Genomic DNA, 18871 nt, shown 5'->3' on the forward strand with positions numbered 1-18871 from the left:
GTGGCCACCTTCCCGTAGTGTTCGGTCGAGAATGGTTACATCATCTGGTATGTCAGTGGACGACATCATTTCGCCTGTACTATGTCACAGCAAACTCTGCATCTGCAGTAAGCAATGGGGTATGTCTGAAAGTCTTTAGGGAGCGGACCGCATTCCACTCCATATGAGCACCTGTCTGGGGGTTCCAGAGCAGTTAGTCAAGGGCAGCCTCCCATACCAGTCCCTGGCATCAGGATGGCTTTATACAAGGTTCTGTGCCTTTGTCCTTCAGGGAATGGGTCATGGTTAGTCTTTAGTCTCCACAGGGGCTAGACCATTAGGAATGGGTCTGCCATGATCGGGGACAATAGTCAGGGATCTGTCTAGCGGTTGCCTAGAACTGACTAGTCAAGTTACCCAAAGGGATGTGCCACAGTTATCACAGATGTGGGGGTTTGGTTGTAGAAGCTGAACAATTACTCAGCTTCGGTGATGTGCTGGTGAAATATGAAGCCTGTGCGATTGGCAGAATGGGCACCGAGGGGAGGGATGGGTGCTGTTGGGCATCTCAGTGACACATTTACACTAAGGCTGAAAGCTAGCGGCAAAGGACTGCTTGTTGTTACTTCAGTCATAAAGCACATGGACATTGTGCAATGTCCAGCAGGATGGTTGTAAATACGCTCGGTGAGAAGAGGTTGCATCTACAACTGGTCACTGGGCGTTCACAGGAGAAGAACATTGGTGTCATGCGCATGTGCTGTTACAGCATTGGCATGCAAGTGTCTACACCCTGCCATTGTGCAGCACTGACCCTCATGTGGTGCACCTTCCTGACACTATCACTGCTGGAGAACTGCTTGAGATAAACGCTCCTGCCCAAGTAGCCAGCCAAGCAGTGGGAAGTGTTGAAGGACAGGAGGCCTAACGTATCAGAGTCAATTACATTTGCATGTATTTGTAACCCACTCCCACATAATAACATTGTTGGTCATGGTATACAAAACCCGCCCCCTCGCACTCCACACCACCACCACTACCATCTATCCTTATGGACCAGGGACTGATGCCATGGGGCACAACAAAGCATCGAGGCCCTGCACAGACATGGGCAACCACACTAACAGTGAAAATGATGACCAAACATTTGGTCAATCAAAGTACGTTTTGAAAATCTAAAAACAGGAAATTGAAGTGGGGAGGGTTAGTGACTTGAATGCATAGCCCTCAGTGGTACACCAATTAAAATTAGGACTATGCAAGGAGCCAGAATTGGAAAGGTACAGATATCTCTAAAAGTTATGGGCTGCAGGAAATTACAGGGATAGAGTGGGAGTAAAGCCATGGAGGGAATTGAAAACAAGGATGAAAATTTAAAAATCAAGGCATTTCTTCCTGGAAGTTATTGTAGGTCAGTAAGCAAGAATGATGAGTGAATGAGGTGATAGAAAATTGGCAGCAGAGTTTTGGTAAGAGCTAAACTTTATGGATGACGGGAGCTTAGTCAGGAGTGTGTTGGAGATAACAAAGGAATGGATGAGGATTTCAGAAACAGTTGACTTGATTCAGGAGCAGAACAGAGTGATGTAATGGAGATGGAAATAGGCAGTGTTAGTGCTATGTGGCATGTATGTGTGTTGCAGAGTTCACTGCTGTCAAATGCAGCAGCAAGGCTGTCAACAGTCCAGTCTAGACTCCCATACGCCACGCAACAAAATGCAGGATTATCAGATCAAAAGTAAGTTCACCATTGGATAACCAAGCTTTGATATAATTAGGCTACATAAACCCATCTCTAGAAAATATAACTGTTCATTACCAAGTATATTTCCAGTGAAGTATAAGAAAGGGAATATAATCCAACACATTAAACAATGAATTCCTGTTTTGTCTGAAAGATAAAAATTCTTAACACCTTTTTAAAAACAGCATTTATACAGTATAAGAACAGAGTCTTGATTTGTTGACAAGTGGACTTTGATTGCTAGAGGTGCTGATGTGAATATTGCACCAGTGATGGATGACTGACAGTTAACTGCCAAGTTTTGTTTAAATTTTAAACAGCAGGTTGATTCTGGTCAAGCCATTGCCCTGAGAAATTAACCAGAAAATTATTATTACCTGTTCTGTTGCATTGAAATAGGCGGTGTGTGTGACAATTTTCTTTGAAAAAGGGCCCTTAATATTAGTTTATGTAGCTTTGAGCACACATAAGTTTGCCATACTGTCAGCCTGACTCTAAATTGGTTATCAGCGTAATTCTTCATACAGTCAGGATTGTACAGTAGATGCTGTGGTGTCACATCGATGTTGGACACTGTTTTGAGTTTTGCAAGGGTAGCTGGTTATCCACTGTCAGCACCTTGCTTATTGTGAATTGCTGAAGGGATACACTCTTTGATAAGATCCACTCATCTTTGGGACAGACAGCTAGATATCTATCATCACACCAGCACTGAAATTCATATATTATTCATTTGTATGATAGACAGAAGTTCTTGTTGGCTTACAGCAGCATTCTGTTTATAGTGATCACTATTCAAGTTGTTACTGCATTGTAGCAGAGTGAAGCAGGTCGGTTCAACTGTTGATCAAACCTTTAAGATATTTTACTTTTCCAGGGTAATCTTACATAGATTGTGCACTTTTCAGGACCAAAAGTGACAGCTTTAATGTTACTCATGATTTTGCACGATGTACAATGAGAAGTTAGCAGATCAGTTTCGCCATTGTTCTGCAGCAAAACTCAAGTTTTGTACTACTGGACAACTCTCCTATTCCTTTATTCCACAGGGCATTGTAATTCAAAACAATAGCTTGAGAATTCACTATCTATTCTTGCATTCTTCATTGCAGCATGTTTCAGAAGCTTGTTGTCACCTTCTGTTGATTCATTTCAAATCTCTGTAATGTTGAGAGAGCTTGTCACAAAATGTCAAACTTCCGTGCTGTGTAGATTTGATAATCTTTGTGTTATAAGCGCATTGAGTGTAAAAAAGATTTGGAATGCCTGGGAACATTCCATGGAATGAGTATCACTGACATAAAGCCAACAGCTGCAATGTTATGGCTCTGCATGAGACCCCCAAATTCACAATTCATGCATATCCATATTATTTCCCAAGGAAAGTTTTATAATTTAGGTACGATCATTTGTGGGAACACAGGAACATAAGTAGGCTATTCGGCCTCTTCAGAGTGTTGCTCCATTAGATTAGATCTGGGTAATCTATTTCTCAACTCTATTAACATGTCTTGGATCCATTCCCCTCATCGCTGTCATACAATAAAAATCTATTGATATCTGTCTTGAACATTTTGATTGACCCAACATCAACTGTGTTTGGGACAGCGAATTCAGATTCTGACGACACTTTGCATGAAAATGTGCCAATCTGATTTTACTCCTGAATGCTCCATCTCTAATTTTAAGATTAAATCACCTTCTGGATGTTCCTCACTGGAGGAAGCAACTTATCTGTATCGATGATTTTATAATTTTAAACACCTCAACTAATTCCCCCTTAAACTTTCTATAAGACAAGTTTATTCACCTGTCGACATAACTTAGCCTTATAAACCCTGATATTCTGGTAAATCTGTATTATATCTTAAGTAGCAATGCCCAAAACTGAGTGAGATTCTTCTGATAAAACAGATTAATAATTGGCTACACACCTATAGGCAGAATTTGCAATGGATCTGCTTGTAGACTAATTTTCAGTACTATATCACAGTAATCAGCATTAAAGCATTTTATCTGTTGCTGCATATATCAATGACCAATATGTTGGGAGAATGTCTGCGAGTTTTCAGATTGTATAAATATTTATGCAAATGTTATAATTGTGGAAGAAAGTAAGTTATTGCAAAATGATCCTGACACGTTGGGAGAATGGCCTATATTTGGCTAATGAAAGGATAATTTGAGTTATTGCGGTGAGGGTTCAGACAGAGTGGGAGAGATTTGAGGGTTAGGGGTGTGAAGAATGTGGTTAGTGGGATTGGGGGTGTGAGGAGGTGTTTGGATAGGAGTTTGAGCTGTCGATAATAATTGTTGGGATTCAATGTCTGGTAGGAAGAACGTGAATGGGAGGATTAGTTCTGTGGAGTGTTGTCAGAAGTTGAAGGTGTGATGTGTTGGGGCAAATAAAGAAGTTGAGTGGTGGTTTCTGAAAGGAGGTTATTGTTTTGGGGTTATTGTCAAGTAGGATGGAGGTGAATGAGAGGGTTGAATGTAGTATCATGGTGAGTAGATGATATAGTGGGGTTGATTGGAGGAGTGAGGTTGGGAATGATTTGTTGGTGTGAATGTGGAGAAGTGAGGATGTGGGGGTGACTGTGACAGATGAACAGGATCTCGGTTGTGCATATGTGATGTGAGTAGGGATGAATGGGATGTGTAAGTAATCTGGGGTCAGTGGGAGTGCAGGAGATTGGTGGAAGTGAATGCGGGTTGTCGGTGAATGAGGGTTGGCGGGTAAATAGTGGTGTAGCTTGGGGATAATGAGTGGATAAGTGGAAGATATGGTATAGCAGAATGGATGTAGGCTGATGGAGATGAATGAGAATTCTGGTGAATGATAGTGTAGGTTAGTGGGGGTTAATGAGGCGTGTAAAAGTAAAAATGTAAAGTCACCGTAGTCTTACCAGACCATGGGACGACTGACAGTGATTTAATTAGCCTCAGAGGTTGAGAAGGGAGTTCTTCTTGTTAATCTCAGCTGTGTGAGAATTGAACCCGTTCTGTTGGCGTCACTCTAATTTGGAAGTTAGCTATCCAGCTAACTGACCTAGGATGAAGTGAAAGGGAGTTTTGCCCACATGTCTGCAGTCTGGGAGGAATCCAGGATATATAGGGTTAAAGCGGCGACCCCGCCCCCCGCCCCGCACCTTCGGCCCTTTCCGCCGCTGACGGAAATGACCGAAGGCGTTCGGCTCTGGCTCGAGCGCAGCCGCACCGGCTCCTCTTTGCGGAGATTCACCGCCTCGGAACCTGAGGGAGAAATAATCGGGTGTTTTTTTTCTCTCTCTCCACCCCTTCCTCTTCCCCCCCCTCCTCCGATTATTTTTAAACAAGTGAAAGTTGTTGTGCTGAGGGATATTTGCAGGAATCTCTCCCGATGCAGGCCATCAAGTGTGTGGTTGTTGGGGACGGGTAAGTCCGTTCGTCTCCGTGACCTGAGAGAGAGGGGGGAAAATTACAAAAGAAAACGAACATAGCTGCAAGCCCCTGGGCTGTGTCTGGGAAGCATAAAGAAAAATCATTGTGTTTATTTAAAATTAACTCACGTTGTTGCAGCGCTTCTATTTTTTTATTGCATTTAGGGTTCATTTTGGCATCCATTACATTAAATAGGCGACGCTTTGATTTTTTTTTGTATGCATCCCATTTCGATGCAGTTTTCTTTTTAAAAAAAATGAAATAGGTCTCTTTCTCCCAGCCCTAGCATTGAGTTTCCGAGATTGCTCCCTGGTTATGTTGGTGGAGGAACAATCGAGACACTTGCCCCAGCCCCAGCCAGGCGTGTAGCATTCATTTTCATAGCGACAATTCATGGTTTCTTCCTAACCTCCTCGCAGACCTGAGCATTTCTCTTAAATGGCTCACAGTTTATTCCTCTTTCCACACCACTGGTGTGAAAGGTGGTTGGAACCCTCCGTAATTTGTGAGAGCTGGTATCAAAAATGAAGGGATGACCTGGAAGGGAGTGTGTGAAAGAGATTAGCACAAAGTTTTTTTTTAATGTACGAAGTGTGGAAGAGATGAGCACAAACGACAACTGAAATGTACATAAATGAATGTGTATTTGGTGGGTAATGGCTGGTATCTATTTGTGATATGGTTCACACAGCCCTTCCATGGAGTAAATAACTAGCTAGAGTTGTGCTGCAAGATGGCTGGCGAGATGGACAGTGGCTCAACACTGGGTATGCACTCTTGAAAAACTGGCTTCTCTGGACTAGAGGATGGTTCTAATCGAGTTGCTGGTTTTGGTTTTGATAGCTGTGTCTGTGGAATCTGGTTGTGTGTTCTGAGAAATTGTGAATATGTGCAGTACATATGCAGAGCCTTGATGCATACTGCTGTCTAATAACACTGACAGTTGGAGTGGTCGTTGTACTTTAAGCACAGAACATATATGTGATAAGATGGTAGCTCAAGTGGTGATGAACTGTATATAACCTGGGTGTATACTCAAACTATACGTGTAACGTTGTCAGATTTTTATTTAGGCTGAAGATTTGCTTATAGTGCTCGTTTGTGAAGTATTGGATTCCTTTTTCAATACTCTGCTCAAAGATTTAAAATTCTGTATATATATTTTTGGATTTGTTGTGTCATTTAATTTTCCCTCCCTTGAACTATTCATTTCATGGGTTGGATAACTGCCATACAGATCTCATCAACTCACCAAGCCATTAAGTGGAACAGTTCATGTGTAAAGAAGGGAACAAGGATTAAAACTGAAAGAGCTGTGGATGCTGTAAATCAGGAACAGAAACAGAAGTTGCTGGAGAAGTTCAGCAGGTCTGGCAGCATCTGTGAAGAAAACATCAGAGTTAATGCTTTGGGTCTGGTGACCCTTCCTCAAGAAGCTGGGAAAATGTTGGTTTATATGCAGAAAATAGGGAGGGGGGATGTTGTTCTTGAACATGCCTTCATACACCTCAAAATAGTTAGTGTACAGTTAAGTTACTTTATGTCAGCTTTTGATATATAGGCTGATGTGGAAGTCATTTTGTGCAAAAGTTAACATCAGCACTGGGAAAAGTTGTCAGGTAAATTTTTGTTGTTGAGCAGAGAAGCTGCTTGCTTCTCTCTACATCCATCTGAAACACCATAACAAGGACAGTGTGTTACCAATGAAACCAGAAGTAAAAACCTACCTAAGAATTGGGGGATGAGAGATTAATGTCAAAGAGAAGGATGACATAACCGATGATTGTGAATGACATGTCTCCCTAATTCCCCTCTCCAATGCTTTCCAGTGATTATGCCTTTGCAAGCTGATGTAGAATTTTGGCAGTGAAATTGAGGATGTAATTACAGGCATTGAACTTTTGCAGCTGGAGGTCTGTGCTATAGTGAAGGCTTTTTGTAAACCAAAAGCTATTAAAATTTTAAATGAGAGATGTTGGGTTAGATTTTTGCTTTAAAAGAGTATGTCTAAATTGTGAGTGATATTTTGTGCTGAAGAAAATTAGTCATTTTCTTAACTTGTTGTCTGCGTATTTTTGGAAGGGAAGGGAAAAAATCAATAGCGATGGCTTCAGTGGGGCTAAGAAATCTCTCCACTTTGAGCTCTAATTTACCAGGTTCATGATGTACAACATCTAGGATTTTGGACACTATACAGTAGTCAATATTCCTAGCTCTAAAGATCAGTATTAAAATTATGAGTTGGGGATCACTCATTTACATCTGGAAATCTGCATCACTGTTGATTTAATGATGACACAGTGTGGAGCTGGAGGAACACAGCAGGCCAGGCAGCATCAGAGGAGCAGCAAAGTTGACGTTTCGGTTTGGGACCCTTCTTCAGAAATGGGGAGAGGGAAGGGAGCCCAGGAATAACTAGAGAGAGGAGGGGTGGGGCTGGGGAAGGTAGGTGAGATGGTAATAGGTGAGTGCAGAAAGGGAGTGGTGGGGATTGGTCAGTGAGGTGGGAGGGGTGGAAAGGTGGGAGAGAAGATAGACAGGTTGTCGGGTCAAGGAGGCAGGGGTGAGAGGGAGGGTTGAACATGCAATGAGGCCGGGATGGGGAGACTTTAAAACTGTGTGCATTGTGATAACAATAAAGAAGTTGCCAGCAAAAACTAAGGTGGTAAGGGTAACGCTAGCAGAGGACAGACTGCATCGGTCATGGTTTTATCAATCACACCAAGTTACTGTGCTGGTTAGTAATTCTACTTAAGCCATTCATGGTAATATTGTAAAAATGTCATCAGATGTATTTTGTTTCCGTTTTCTCTCATGAGACATGGGTTTTTCTGGCTGGTCAGCATTTATCGCCCATCCCTAGTTGCTCTTGGGAAGGTGATGCTGAGTTGCCTTCTTAAACTGCTGCAGTCCATTTGCTGTAGGTATGACAATACCCTTCATTTGGAAAATAGTTTTTTTTTTTGGCAGGGACAACAGGAATTTTTGACCAAACTCTGATCTTAGTGGCTTTGTTTTTCTGACGGCAAGGACTCGTGGTAGAGGCAGGAGAGTCATCTGGATGTTTCCTTCTCTTTTGGCTGTTTCTTTTATTTCTGCTTCTGCTTTTAATCCTTTCTTTGGTATACTGAGATGGTGCCAGAGAATGACAATTTTGTATATTTTTCACTGTATTCCTGTACTCGAGTATATGTGACAATAAAATCTAAAGCTAAATTTAACATGTCATGAACTGCTGGGATAGAATGCATCCTTCAAATATTTATTTCTGCAGTCACTGGAAAGAATCACAGTTGATGATCGCAGTTCCCACCCTTTGCTTTAGTTAATGGTTGCAGGGTTCTGGATAAGGGCTGTCTCCTGATTCTTGTCATTCCAGTTAGTCAAAAATTGAACTTTCATCTTATTCAATTCACTGCTCAGTGAACCATTTGAGATTTGTCATCATTGCATGTTATAGGTCTTCTCCCTATCAGTTCTCTTCTGAGTGGAATTTTATTTTTGCATTCTTCTTCCATGAATGACTTTTTAAACTTATGTTCTTATCTTAAGTTCTTACTTTCTTCACTACATATATTCTTGTTCAACTTGCAACCATTGCTTGCCTGTTTTAAGAGAGCTGCACTTTTACTATATTTCCTTATAAGCCAGGAGAGGGGAATGGGTGCAGTCAAACTAGCTAGTGTTCACGTGGCCATGTCTGAGGCAAGTATGCTAGGGGAACTGCTCCAGTCATAATTGTGAAATGTTTTTACATGTACACCTTTGTGTTATCACTGCTTCATCATTTTACCATATGTTGGTGCATAGATCCATGTTTTATTGAATGTATTTGGAGAATAATTGATTCATTTTCAAAGTCTGGTGACTGCTACTTTATTTATTTAGGTAAATACTTCAACAGTTCAGCAGCCAAGCTCAGCAAGTTGAGGGGATAGTTAATCTGTGTTTTTAGTTTGTTTTGTTTGAAGTATGAATGTTGACTACAATATACGGAAAATACCCTGATCTTTAACATCCACCTGAACTACATTGGCATGTTTGTGTATTTATGATTAATCTCTGTGGGGCTGGCATTAGTGATTTGTAAAACCTACTATTTTATACAAGCATGTGAAGGGAAGGTGGGGCTGTCTTATTGGAAACCAGCTCAACAAGTGCAAATCATATAATTATTTTTGAGATCTTCATTTTTTGGCTAAATGATACCTTTTAGTTAATAACAATGTTAATGTTTAATTTGAGTTGGAAGGAAAAGATTGTCATTGTCAGTATTGTGGTATTCATCTCGGGGTAGTAGTAAGGATTCTATTGCTGGCCTCAGCATTCCCAGTTAGGGAGAGGGAAAATCAACTAAGATTTGCACTCTAATCGTTTACCAGTGACTCGGTGCGTAGTTGTCAGTAGAAAAAAGATTGAACTCCATATTGCTATCCAATCTCATTGACTGTCCTGCCAACACTGTATCTAGGTTTGAGTGAGGAAGGATCACTGCCTGAAGTGCTGGAGGCTACAAGTACCTTTTAAGATAATTTATGGTTTTATGCCTAAATACTAGCTCTCATTTACTATAATTGCTTTGTCAGAAGAAAAATATTCAGTGTGCTTTCTCATCTATTTTCTCTTTTGAAGAAGTGATTTTTGGGGGAAGGGTGTGGAGTCATGGTATGTGAGCTACAAAGGTGACAAATTGGGTGTCCGAGTCAAGCTTTGTTACCAACTGCTGCATTCGGCTGGGCTTTTTTGCCGGTGAATTACGTTTTGCATTTCTGTGTTTGCGTATGTTTCTTCCCTGTTAATCATTACATCATCACGAACCAATGAGGAGGGTCTTGAGAGAAGTGTGAAATAGTGAGCTCTGCTTGGAATGTGCTATCTCAACTGACATGATGCAGTTTTCTGACAAAGAATTAGGGTTCTGGTTACTTAGCAACATTAATTGTTTGGTTTGCACCTTGAGAGCTTGTAGGGGGTTTAATTCCAATATAATGGACAGATTATTTAAAATGCCACAGCTCTTTAATAAATGTTTCGAAGTTAAATATATATTGTGTTATGCTGCATAATTTATTGTCCTTGTAGATTGTGTAGCACTGCAGAATTAATTTCTAATCATTAATCAAAGAAGCATTGATTTTGTTACAAAACATGAAAGTAACAGAATCAGTGAGGTTTTTAATAGGAATTTGATGTGAATTGCGTTGTTTTGTATTGAATATTTGACAAACAAAAAAGGTTTGTCAAGTATTTATTTTCTGCTTTCGACAACATTTCTGTCTGTAATTTCTGTCTCTTCTCCCCACCCCAAATTCTGTGCTCCAAAAACTGATGTACACATTTCCAGATTATATAAACTCAAAATATTTGACTATTGTAAATGCCACTCCCTATCAAATCAATTGTTTTCGGCACTGTTTTTGCCGTTGCAGTTAATAAAGATAAATGAATTGTTTTAATATTTTTAAAATACTATAACATTCTGATGAATATGTGACATCCATCAGAAAGTGTGTTCTGTAAAGAATTCTGTGTAGAAATAGATTTTATGTTGCTTTATGTTTCAAAAGTGATAAGCAATCTAATCTGGATGCATTCTGTATTTAGCCAGTAGAATTCTGTGGGCCTTTTTTTTAATTCTGAAGTTTTGTGGATTATGGTCCATGAATCTATCTGTTTGCACTTGGGGTAATTGTATTGTAGTGACTGAATAAATGCAATTCCCATTGTTGTCCAAGGTCATTTTCACTGGTCTTGATATAGTGGGTAAAAGGGTATATTTGAGAGTTTTACACATTTTTCTCTGGGAAAGTATATGAATAATAGGCTTTGGTTTTGAGAAATTTCCCCTTTGCTGTGCAGTAGTTCCAGGATAAGCTTGCTAAAATTTGTTTAGAACAAGGCCGACTATCCACTCATCAGTACTTTGACCTAGACACAGCATGAGATGATGCCCCTGCCTCTGGAGGCAAAGTACTGATTGGATGGCAGAAGCAGATGAGTATGACTACCTCTACTTGACATTCAGTTCACCAGTTTATTCTAATATCATAACCATAATGGTCAGTCACAAGAAAGCTGTTATCGTGATGGCATTTGCGTATGTATTATCATGTACACCATTTCAGTGCCAGTATACTGTCAGAGATTGTTGCAGAATCTACAACAGAAACAAGGAAGGGAATCCATGAGATATAGGTTATTTTCTATTAACCTGTGATTTAACTATTGAGCAAAGCAATGGTTTGAAATATCTTTTTAAAACTGTAACCTGGGTCTAAAATTGGCCCAAATGGATGAGATAAAAAGTGGTTTTCCTCTGTTATTTCTTAAGCTCATTGAGTTTGGATTGTCTCAATCCCGTTCCTACTGGACATTAAAGTATAACACTGTCCAAAAATGAGCACTAATTGTTATAAATTTGACAGTCGCATTTTGACCTTAAGCAATGATTGTGGGAAACAGAAATAAGGCCACTGGGGGAAGGAAATGTAGAATTCTCTAAGATTAGGTGAATCAGAAGACTGCAGGGGAACTTGATGTTGCTTTTTTTCTGTGCTGTAACTGAATGAAAATATGTTTGAGTATTGTCCATCAGTTCTTTCATGAACCTATAGGGGAAGGATACTAGGTTTTAGTGATGTCCAGGCCATAGCACCAAATTCACAGTCTGAATTAGGAATTTAAACGATATCTTTACCACCAGTCATTGAGTTGAAATGGGGCTATCTATGTCTATGGGAATATTGATCCTGTTCCTATGACTGGAGTAAAGGAAATAGTAATGCTCTCAGTTGCATCCATAACCCAGGTTAAGATGATGGTGGAGTTAAGATTAGTTGAGTATGGAAATTCTTAAATATGTGTATGATAGATATGGAAACAGAAATTGATATTGAGCAAGACTTCATTAGAGAGTAAGAAAAACAGCACATGGAAGATGAGAGTAAAAGGGCTGAAGATATAATCTACAGTAAAAAAAAATGAAAACTAAAGATTCACAACTCGCTTTAATTCTTCATAAAACAGTGTTAATTATCCTGGAAGAATCCCCAAACTACCCAAGTCACATTTCATTATGTAAAACTGATGTGAAGTTGATTAGTTATCCCAAAGCCGTATTCCAGTGTCAGGTGAAGTTAAAGTTAGACTGGAAAATGATGGTGCATCCTATTACTTGCCATTGATAGTAGAAAGAAACAAGTCTCACTGGTGGGAAGGATTAGGCTTAAGAAAATATGGCTGTTTACAGATCATTAAGACTGTTTGCTTGACATTGAGAAAGTGCCATGAGAGCAAGAAGTGGTCTTTTGAGCAAGGAGAACCAAACTATAAAATTGGCCATTGGTATAATATTAAATGCTGCACTTCTGCAAAGCATGCAAATGTTTTTGAAAATATTTCCTCTGAAGATTGAGCAGTTTCGAGCCAGTGAGTTACCTGCTTTGCATACACAGATGATATTCTGGTGTCTGCTAGACAAATCAGTGACACAACTTTCAAGTATGTGCTGCTCTGTAAAGTGCTGAATTATCTCATGAATGGCTGACCTAAAGATTGGGGAAGTATTTCCCACTTAAAAATGAGCTGTGTGGATTGAGACTATTTCCTTTGGGGTTTAAGAGTCATTATTCCACCAAGATCTAAAGATATTTCAAAGAGGAACTTCATTGCGAGCACACAGGGATTGCACGTATGAAAGCAATGGCAATAACTTTTGTTACCCAAAGATAGATGAAAGTATTGAAAAGTTGTGAAATGTGTTTCAGAATAAGAAATTAATGAAACAAAACGTTTTCTTTTGTTCCAGTGTAGGCACAAAGAGGTTTCTTCTGCTGTCTCTTTGCCATATTTCCTCTTTCAAGAGAAAGCACAGTTCTGAAGATGAGTCTCTGGACCCAAAATGTTAATTCTGTTTCTCTTTCTGTAGATACTGCCAGACCTGCTGAGTTGTTCTAGTTAATAGCTGCAGCAAGTGGATAAATGCCAACCTATTGAGATTTTAAGAACTTGGGTTGTCAGAGAAATTGGTATTAGGTAATGATCCACAGTTTGTATGAAGAGTTTGAAATAATTCTGAGTAATAGTGGAATCAAATATGCTGTCTTGTAGCATCATCTCACCTAGCGTGAATGGTGCTATGGAAAGAAATGTACAAATTGTGAAGTGGTCTTTGCAGAAATATTTACTTGGTAATGAACTAGGCAGCAATTTCTACGTTTCTGTTTGACACAGTCCAGAATATAGTCTGTTCTGTTAACAGAATAACCTCACAATTTATAACAGATTGCTCACTTTGTTTAGTTTTTAAAATTGCTCTTAGGACACCGGTAAGGTTTGTTTAAAACCTGTGGTCAACAGCAAAGTAAGAGTAAAGCAAGACATGAAAGATGAGTCATGATACATCAAGCATTAAACTTGGAGAGTTCATTCCTGGTCAGAAGGTGTAAAGCCACTGTTAGGTGAACAGAGTTCTTGCAGATATTTGAAACTAAATCAGAGATTACTAGAACACCTCAGCAAGTCTGGCAGTATCTGCAGAGGGAGAAACAGAATTAATGTTTCAGGTCCAGAGACCCATCTTCAGAACTGTGCTTTCTCGTGAAAGAGGGAATATGGCAAAGGGACAGCAGAAGAAACCTTTTGTGGTCCAAATTATTCTTTAATCCCAAAGTTAAGGTCAAACAAACTGAAAATTTGCAGGTATTACATATCTGCTGATAGTATGAGATGTTTCAGGATCTTTAATTAAGATGCATCAATCAATTTCATGGTCACACCCATCAAGTGGAGTTGATTATCAGACTTGATACAATTAGAGGTTGAAAGAATGAATTCAAGGTAGTGGAAATGGAGGGAGATGCCCAGTCAGAAGTGAAGGATGGTGAATTTACAGCATACGGGAAGGAAGAGGAAATAAATTCTTTTCATTACTTATCAAATTATATATTTGTTAACGATTTGCTCCTATTGAGGAATATTTTTGATGTAAATTACTTCTGGTGATCTTGATCATATTTCTACTGCAATCGCAACAGAAACATTCAGCAGCCCAACCTGTTTAAATTTTGAAGTATTGGTAATGTTGGTTTATGATATCATGAAATCATGAAATTATATACATGGATCAATTTACATTTTAATACACAGTTCTTGAAGTGGGGTGGAGTGTAGCATAATGTATGGTTTGAGTAATTTTATATTATTTTCTTCTGTCTTCTCAGATTGGGAGGTACAAAGAAAGTTTTTCAATAATGGCTAGCTGCCTGCAGTTGATCTGTATTAGCCTTACTCAGTGCAGTACACAATAAATCAAACAATTTTCAATTGAGTAGTTTGATTTTAATGCCTGATTCAGTGGATGTCTGAGCCCATTCATTTGTAATCTAGCTTACCTGCCATGGTTGTACAGCAAGTCAAAACAGTATTCCACTCTTTGCTGCTGTAACCAATGACATTATTTTCATGTTTAAATTAAATTACCGTGACTGGGTGTTTTCATTTGTATTTCATTTGAAAAAATCTGGTTCAATATCTAGAGAGATTAGACTGAAAAATCACTGCAAATTTTGTATAAACAAATAGCTACCCAGCTGCCAGGCTTCAATCATCATTTGAAATTGAATCCTTTAAACTAATGTTATGTTGCCAAGAATATCATGAGGTATTAAGTTCCGTTTTAGATGATGTCTGTAATTTTAATTTGCTGTTTTTCTCCTGCTGATGCTAATTGGAGTTTTTCCTGCCTTTTGTTAATGGTCAATTGACTGGTCACAATGATATAAAGATTTCTTAGACATACAGCAACAGCTATAAGGGAAGTGTTTTTCTCCCCATTCCCACATCATTCCTGGTCCGAGACTTTTGAATTTAAAAAAAATAATTTCCTCCTGTTTTGCATACTTCTAACTTGAAGGTACAGTCTTAAACTGGCCATGTGGTAGAACTGCTCTGGTCATGGATGTCGCTGAAGTAAATGTTAATGCTGTCAGTTAATGGGAGTTTATTCAACCATTGGGTAACAAAGCTAAGTTCAATCCAGTCTTCCTACTATCAGCCATGTGTATAGATTTTTTTTTTTGGATAGTAATTAGCAATGGCATGCATGTTTTATATATAGAAGCTAACTACAGAGATGAGCAGTCAAGCGTAGGACCTTCCTGTTTTGAACAACTCATGCGCTTAACCATGGTGTTAGCTAAAGTAATGGTTTTTTTTTAAAACAAGGGTTTTTTAACCTTCCTTTCTTTCTGCCCCTTTCTGTCACACATCTGCTATTTACAAGAAATATACCCATGTGCATTGGCATTGGTAACATGTTAGTATTGTTGCTTCTCAAAATATTGATTTTACTCATCATTTTAGACCACCACACCCCAACCTGATTTTAGTAACTTGCAGTAGCTTGACGTATAGTTTGCAGTTGATGACACAAAATCTGTTGTTTAGGAATATCCCACTGTTACTCTTTTAAAAAGAAACAAGAAATCCTAACCAATACCAGCTTGTTTCCATGGGGATGGGGAAGAAAAGCCTAAGAACAAGATGATCCAAGCACATTCTACACAACACTTTTTTTTTGTCTTTCATACTAGATTCTTGATCTGGAATTCAAAAGTCAGCTTTTAGCTATTTTTAATCAATTTATTCAGACGTTTTAGAACACATGCTGGAAGTACGTGGGACTTCTGACCCAGAGATGGGGCACGACTGCAATTTTTATGTCGGCAACTGATTTAATAAATTGTGAAGTCCTATCTAAAACGCAATTGGCATTTCAGCACCCATCACTGAGACCAAGATAAAAGATCATTAGAAATGGCTTCAGGAAAGCGAGCCTAAGAACAATAATGGTAGTGGTTTGGAACTGGAATTGCCTCTTTCCTTGTGTGCCTTCTACTCATGGGCTAAATATGCATCAGTGGATAGAGATCTGGGATCATTCCAACTTTTTGTGATTAACCAATGCACCTTTTAGGGAAAATTTATAATAGCCTCTATTCTCAAGAATTGGTTCTCAGGATGCAAAGTGTAAGAGAAGATAAGTGATGATAGAAATCATTTGTTACTGATTTCTAGACTTGTGCTTCAGAATTGCAGGATGACTCATGTTTGTCAAAGGGGTTGGCCAGAAATATGGTAACGGAGTCCATTCACCAACTGACCCTCTGTTTCACCAGGGCCACTTAGGCTTTTATTCACATGTGGACATGGGCATCACTGGTTGGCCAGTATTTATTGCCCATCCTGAGTTGCCCTCGAGAAGGTGGTAGTGAGCTGCCTTCTTGAACTGCTGCATCCGTGTGCCATAGGTAGACCCATAATGCCCTTTGGGAGGGAATTCCAGGATTTTAACCCAGCGGTATATTGAAGGATGGATTTGGAAGGTGCTAGCTGAGGATCGTTGGCAGATTTTTGCAGTGCATCTTGTAGGTGATGCATGTTGCTGCTGCTAAATGTCAGTGGTGGAGGGAGTGGATGCTTGTTGATGTGGTGCCAATCAAGTGGGCCACTTTTGACTTGGATAGCATCAAGCTTCATGAGTGCTTCTTTCCATCCAGGCAAGTGGAGGGTATTCCATCACACTCCTGACATGTGCCTTGTAGATGGTGGACAGGCTCTGTGGAGTAAAAAGGTGAGTTACTTGCCACAGTGCTCTTAGCTTCTGACCTGCTCATTTAGCTACTATTTATATGGTGAGTCCAATTGAGTTTCTGGTCAATGGTATCCCCTAGGATGTTAATAGTGGGGGATTCAGTGATGATGACACCATTGAATGTCATGAGATGGTGGTTAGATTGTCTCTTACTAGAGATGGTCATTGACTGGCATTTGTGTTGTGTGAATATCACTTGCCCCTTGTCAACCCAAGCTTGGATATTGTCCAAATGCTGTTGCATTTGAACACAGACTTCTTCAATATCTGAGGTGACACAATTGCTGCTTAATATTGTGTAATTGTCAGTGAACATCCCCCATTTCTGATTTATGTTAGAGGGAAGTTCATTGTTGAAACAGCTGAAGGTGTTTGGGCTTAGGACGCTAGCCTGACGAACTTGTGCAGCAGTTATCTAGAGCTGAGATGACTGAACTCCAGCCATCTTCCTATGTGCCAGGTATGACTCCAATCAGCAGAGAGCAGCTCCAACAGCACTGAAAGTTTGATACCATTAAGAACGAACCTGCTGCTGTTTGGCACCACATTCACAAGTATCCCGTCTCCCCCTCCACTGATGCCTATTAACAGCTGTGCGTATTATGTACGAAATGTACTGCAGAAATTTGTAAAAGATTTTTATACAGCATCTTCTAAGCCTTCCTTCCCTCTAGAAGGACAAGAGCAGCATATAATGGGAATACAGCCTGGAATTCCCTAAGAGCATTCTACAGCATATGGACTACAGTGGTTCAAGAAGGCAGCTCATCACCACCTTCTCAAGGCAGCTCTGGATGGGCAGTAAATGCTGGCCAACCAACAATGCCCACGTCCTGTGAGAGAATAAAAATAAAATCTGTAACACTGGAATTCCAGGTTTCAAATGGAGGCTTCATGTCACCCAGCTCTAATCTGGGATACCTGGGAATATTTTACACGTGGACTGCTGTAGGAGAATGCATGAAAGCCTTTTCTTATCTGGTTTGGGCAATACAAAATGTGTGTGTGTGTGTGTATTTTGCTCTTTGTAAAACGATATATAATTCTTAATTTTCGTAACAAAGTCCAGTCATCCATGTGGCATCAAAGAACAAAGTATACAAACCTCAGTGTGCACCAGCAGCTAAGGCTACAGATTACAAAAATACTAAAAGAAAAATAAAGTCAGGGCTCTTAAATACTTTATATCGGTCTGTGGCATTCGTAACAAAATGGATGGATTTAAAGCACAAATGAACTGATTGACATCTTGCAGCCATGCCTCTGAAATAGCTACAACTGGTACTCAAACCCTCAAGGATATTTTAATTCCTTCGTAGCTGTTGGGAATCACGAGCAAGGACAGCATTTGATGCCCATCTATCCCTGAATTGAGTAGCTTGCAGTCATTTCAGAGGCCAGTTTAAAGTCAGCCACATTGCTGTGGGTCCACAATTACGTGTATTCCAGGTTTCCTTCCCTAAAGGGTACTAGTGAATCAAATGGTCTTTTACAATAATTGATGTAAGTTTCATAGTCGCCATTAATGAGACTAGCTTTCAATTCCTGATTTATTAATTGAATTTGACTTCTGCCAGTTGTTGTAGTGGGATATAATGCATGATTTGGGTAGGGCAGGAAGCTAAGAAAAGATGCAGGGGTTGCTCTATTACTTAAGGATTATCATAGAATCATAATATCCCTACAGTGTGGAAACAGGCCCTTTGGCCCAACAAGTCCACACCGCCCCTCAATGTCCACACCACCCCTCAGAGCATCCCACTCAGACCCATCCCCCTATAACCCACCTCATCTGCACATCCCTGAACATTGCGGGCAATTTAGCATGGCCAGTCCACCTAGCCTGCATATTTCTGGAGTGTGGGAGGAAACTGGAGCACGCGGAAGAAACCCACTCAGATACTGGGAGAATGTGCAAACTCCGCACAGACAGTCGTCCAAGGGTGGAATCAGACCTGGGTCCCTGGCGCTATGAGGCAGCAGTGCTAACCACTGAGCCTCCGTGCTGCCCACATGATGTTAGTAGTGACAAGGGAGATCTTGATTCTGGAGATAAAACAGTAGAAACAGTTTGG

At 39.9% G+C, this 18871-nt stretch overlaps 1 protein-coding gene across 1 annotated transcript in view; it reads left to right on the forward strand.

Moving 5' to 3' along the window:
• Positions 1-4887: 4887 nt before the first annotated feature.
• Positions 4888-18871, forward strand: part of LOC109930936 (ras-related C3 botulinum toxin substrate 3) — a 30159-nt gene continuing 16175 nt past the window's right edge. The window contains exon 1 of the mRNA XM_020530310.2: positions 4888-5137. Within this exon, the coding sequence (XP_020385899.1) occupies positions 5103-5137 (35 nt within the window). The 5' untranslated portion in view covers positions 4888-5102. The remainder of the gene's footprint in view (positions 5138-18871) is intronic.

The sequence above is a fragment of the Rhincodon typus genome, chromosome 23 (assembly GCF_021869965.1).
Source record: "Rhincodon typus isolate 14 chromosome 23, sRhiTyp1.1, whole genome shotgun sequence".
Taxonomy (NCBI): Eukaryota; Metazoa; Chordata; class Chondrichthyes; order Orectolobiformes; family Rhincodontidae; genus Rhincodon; species Rhincodon typus.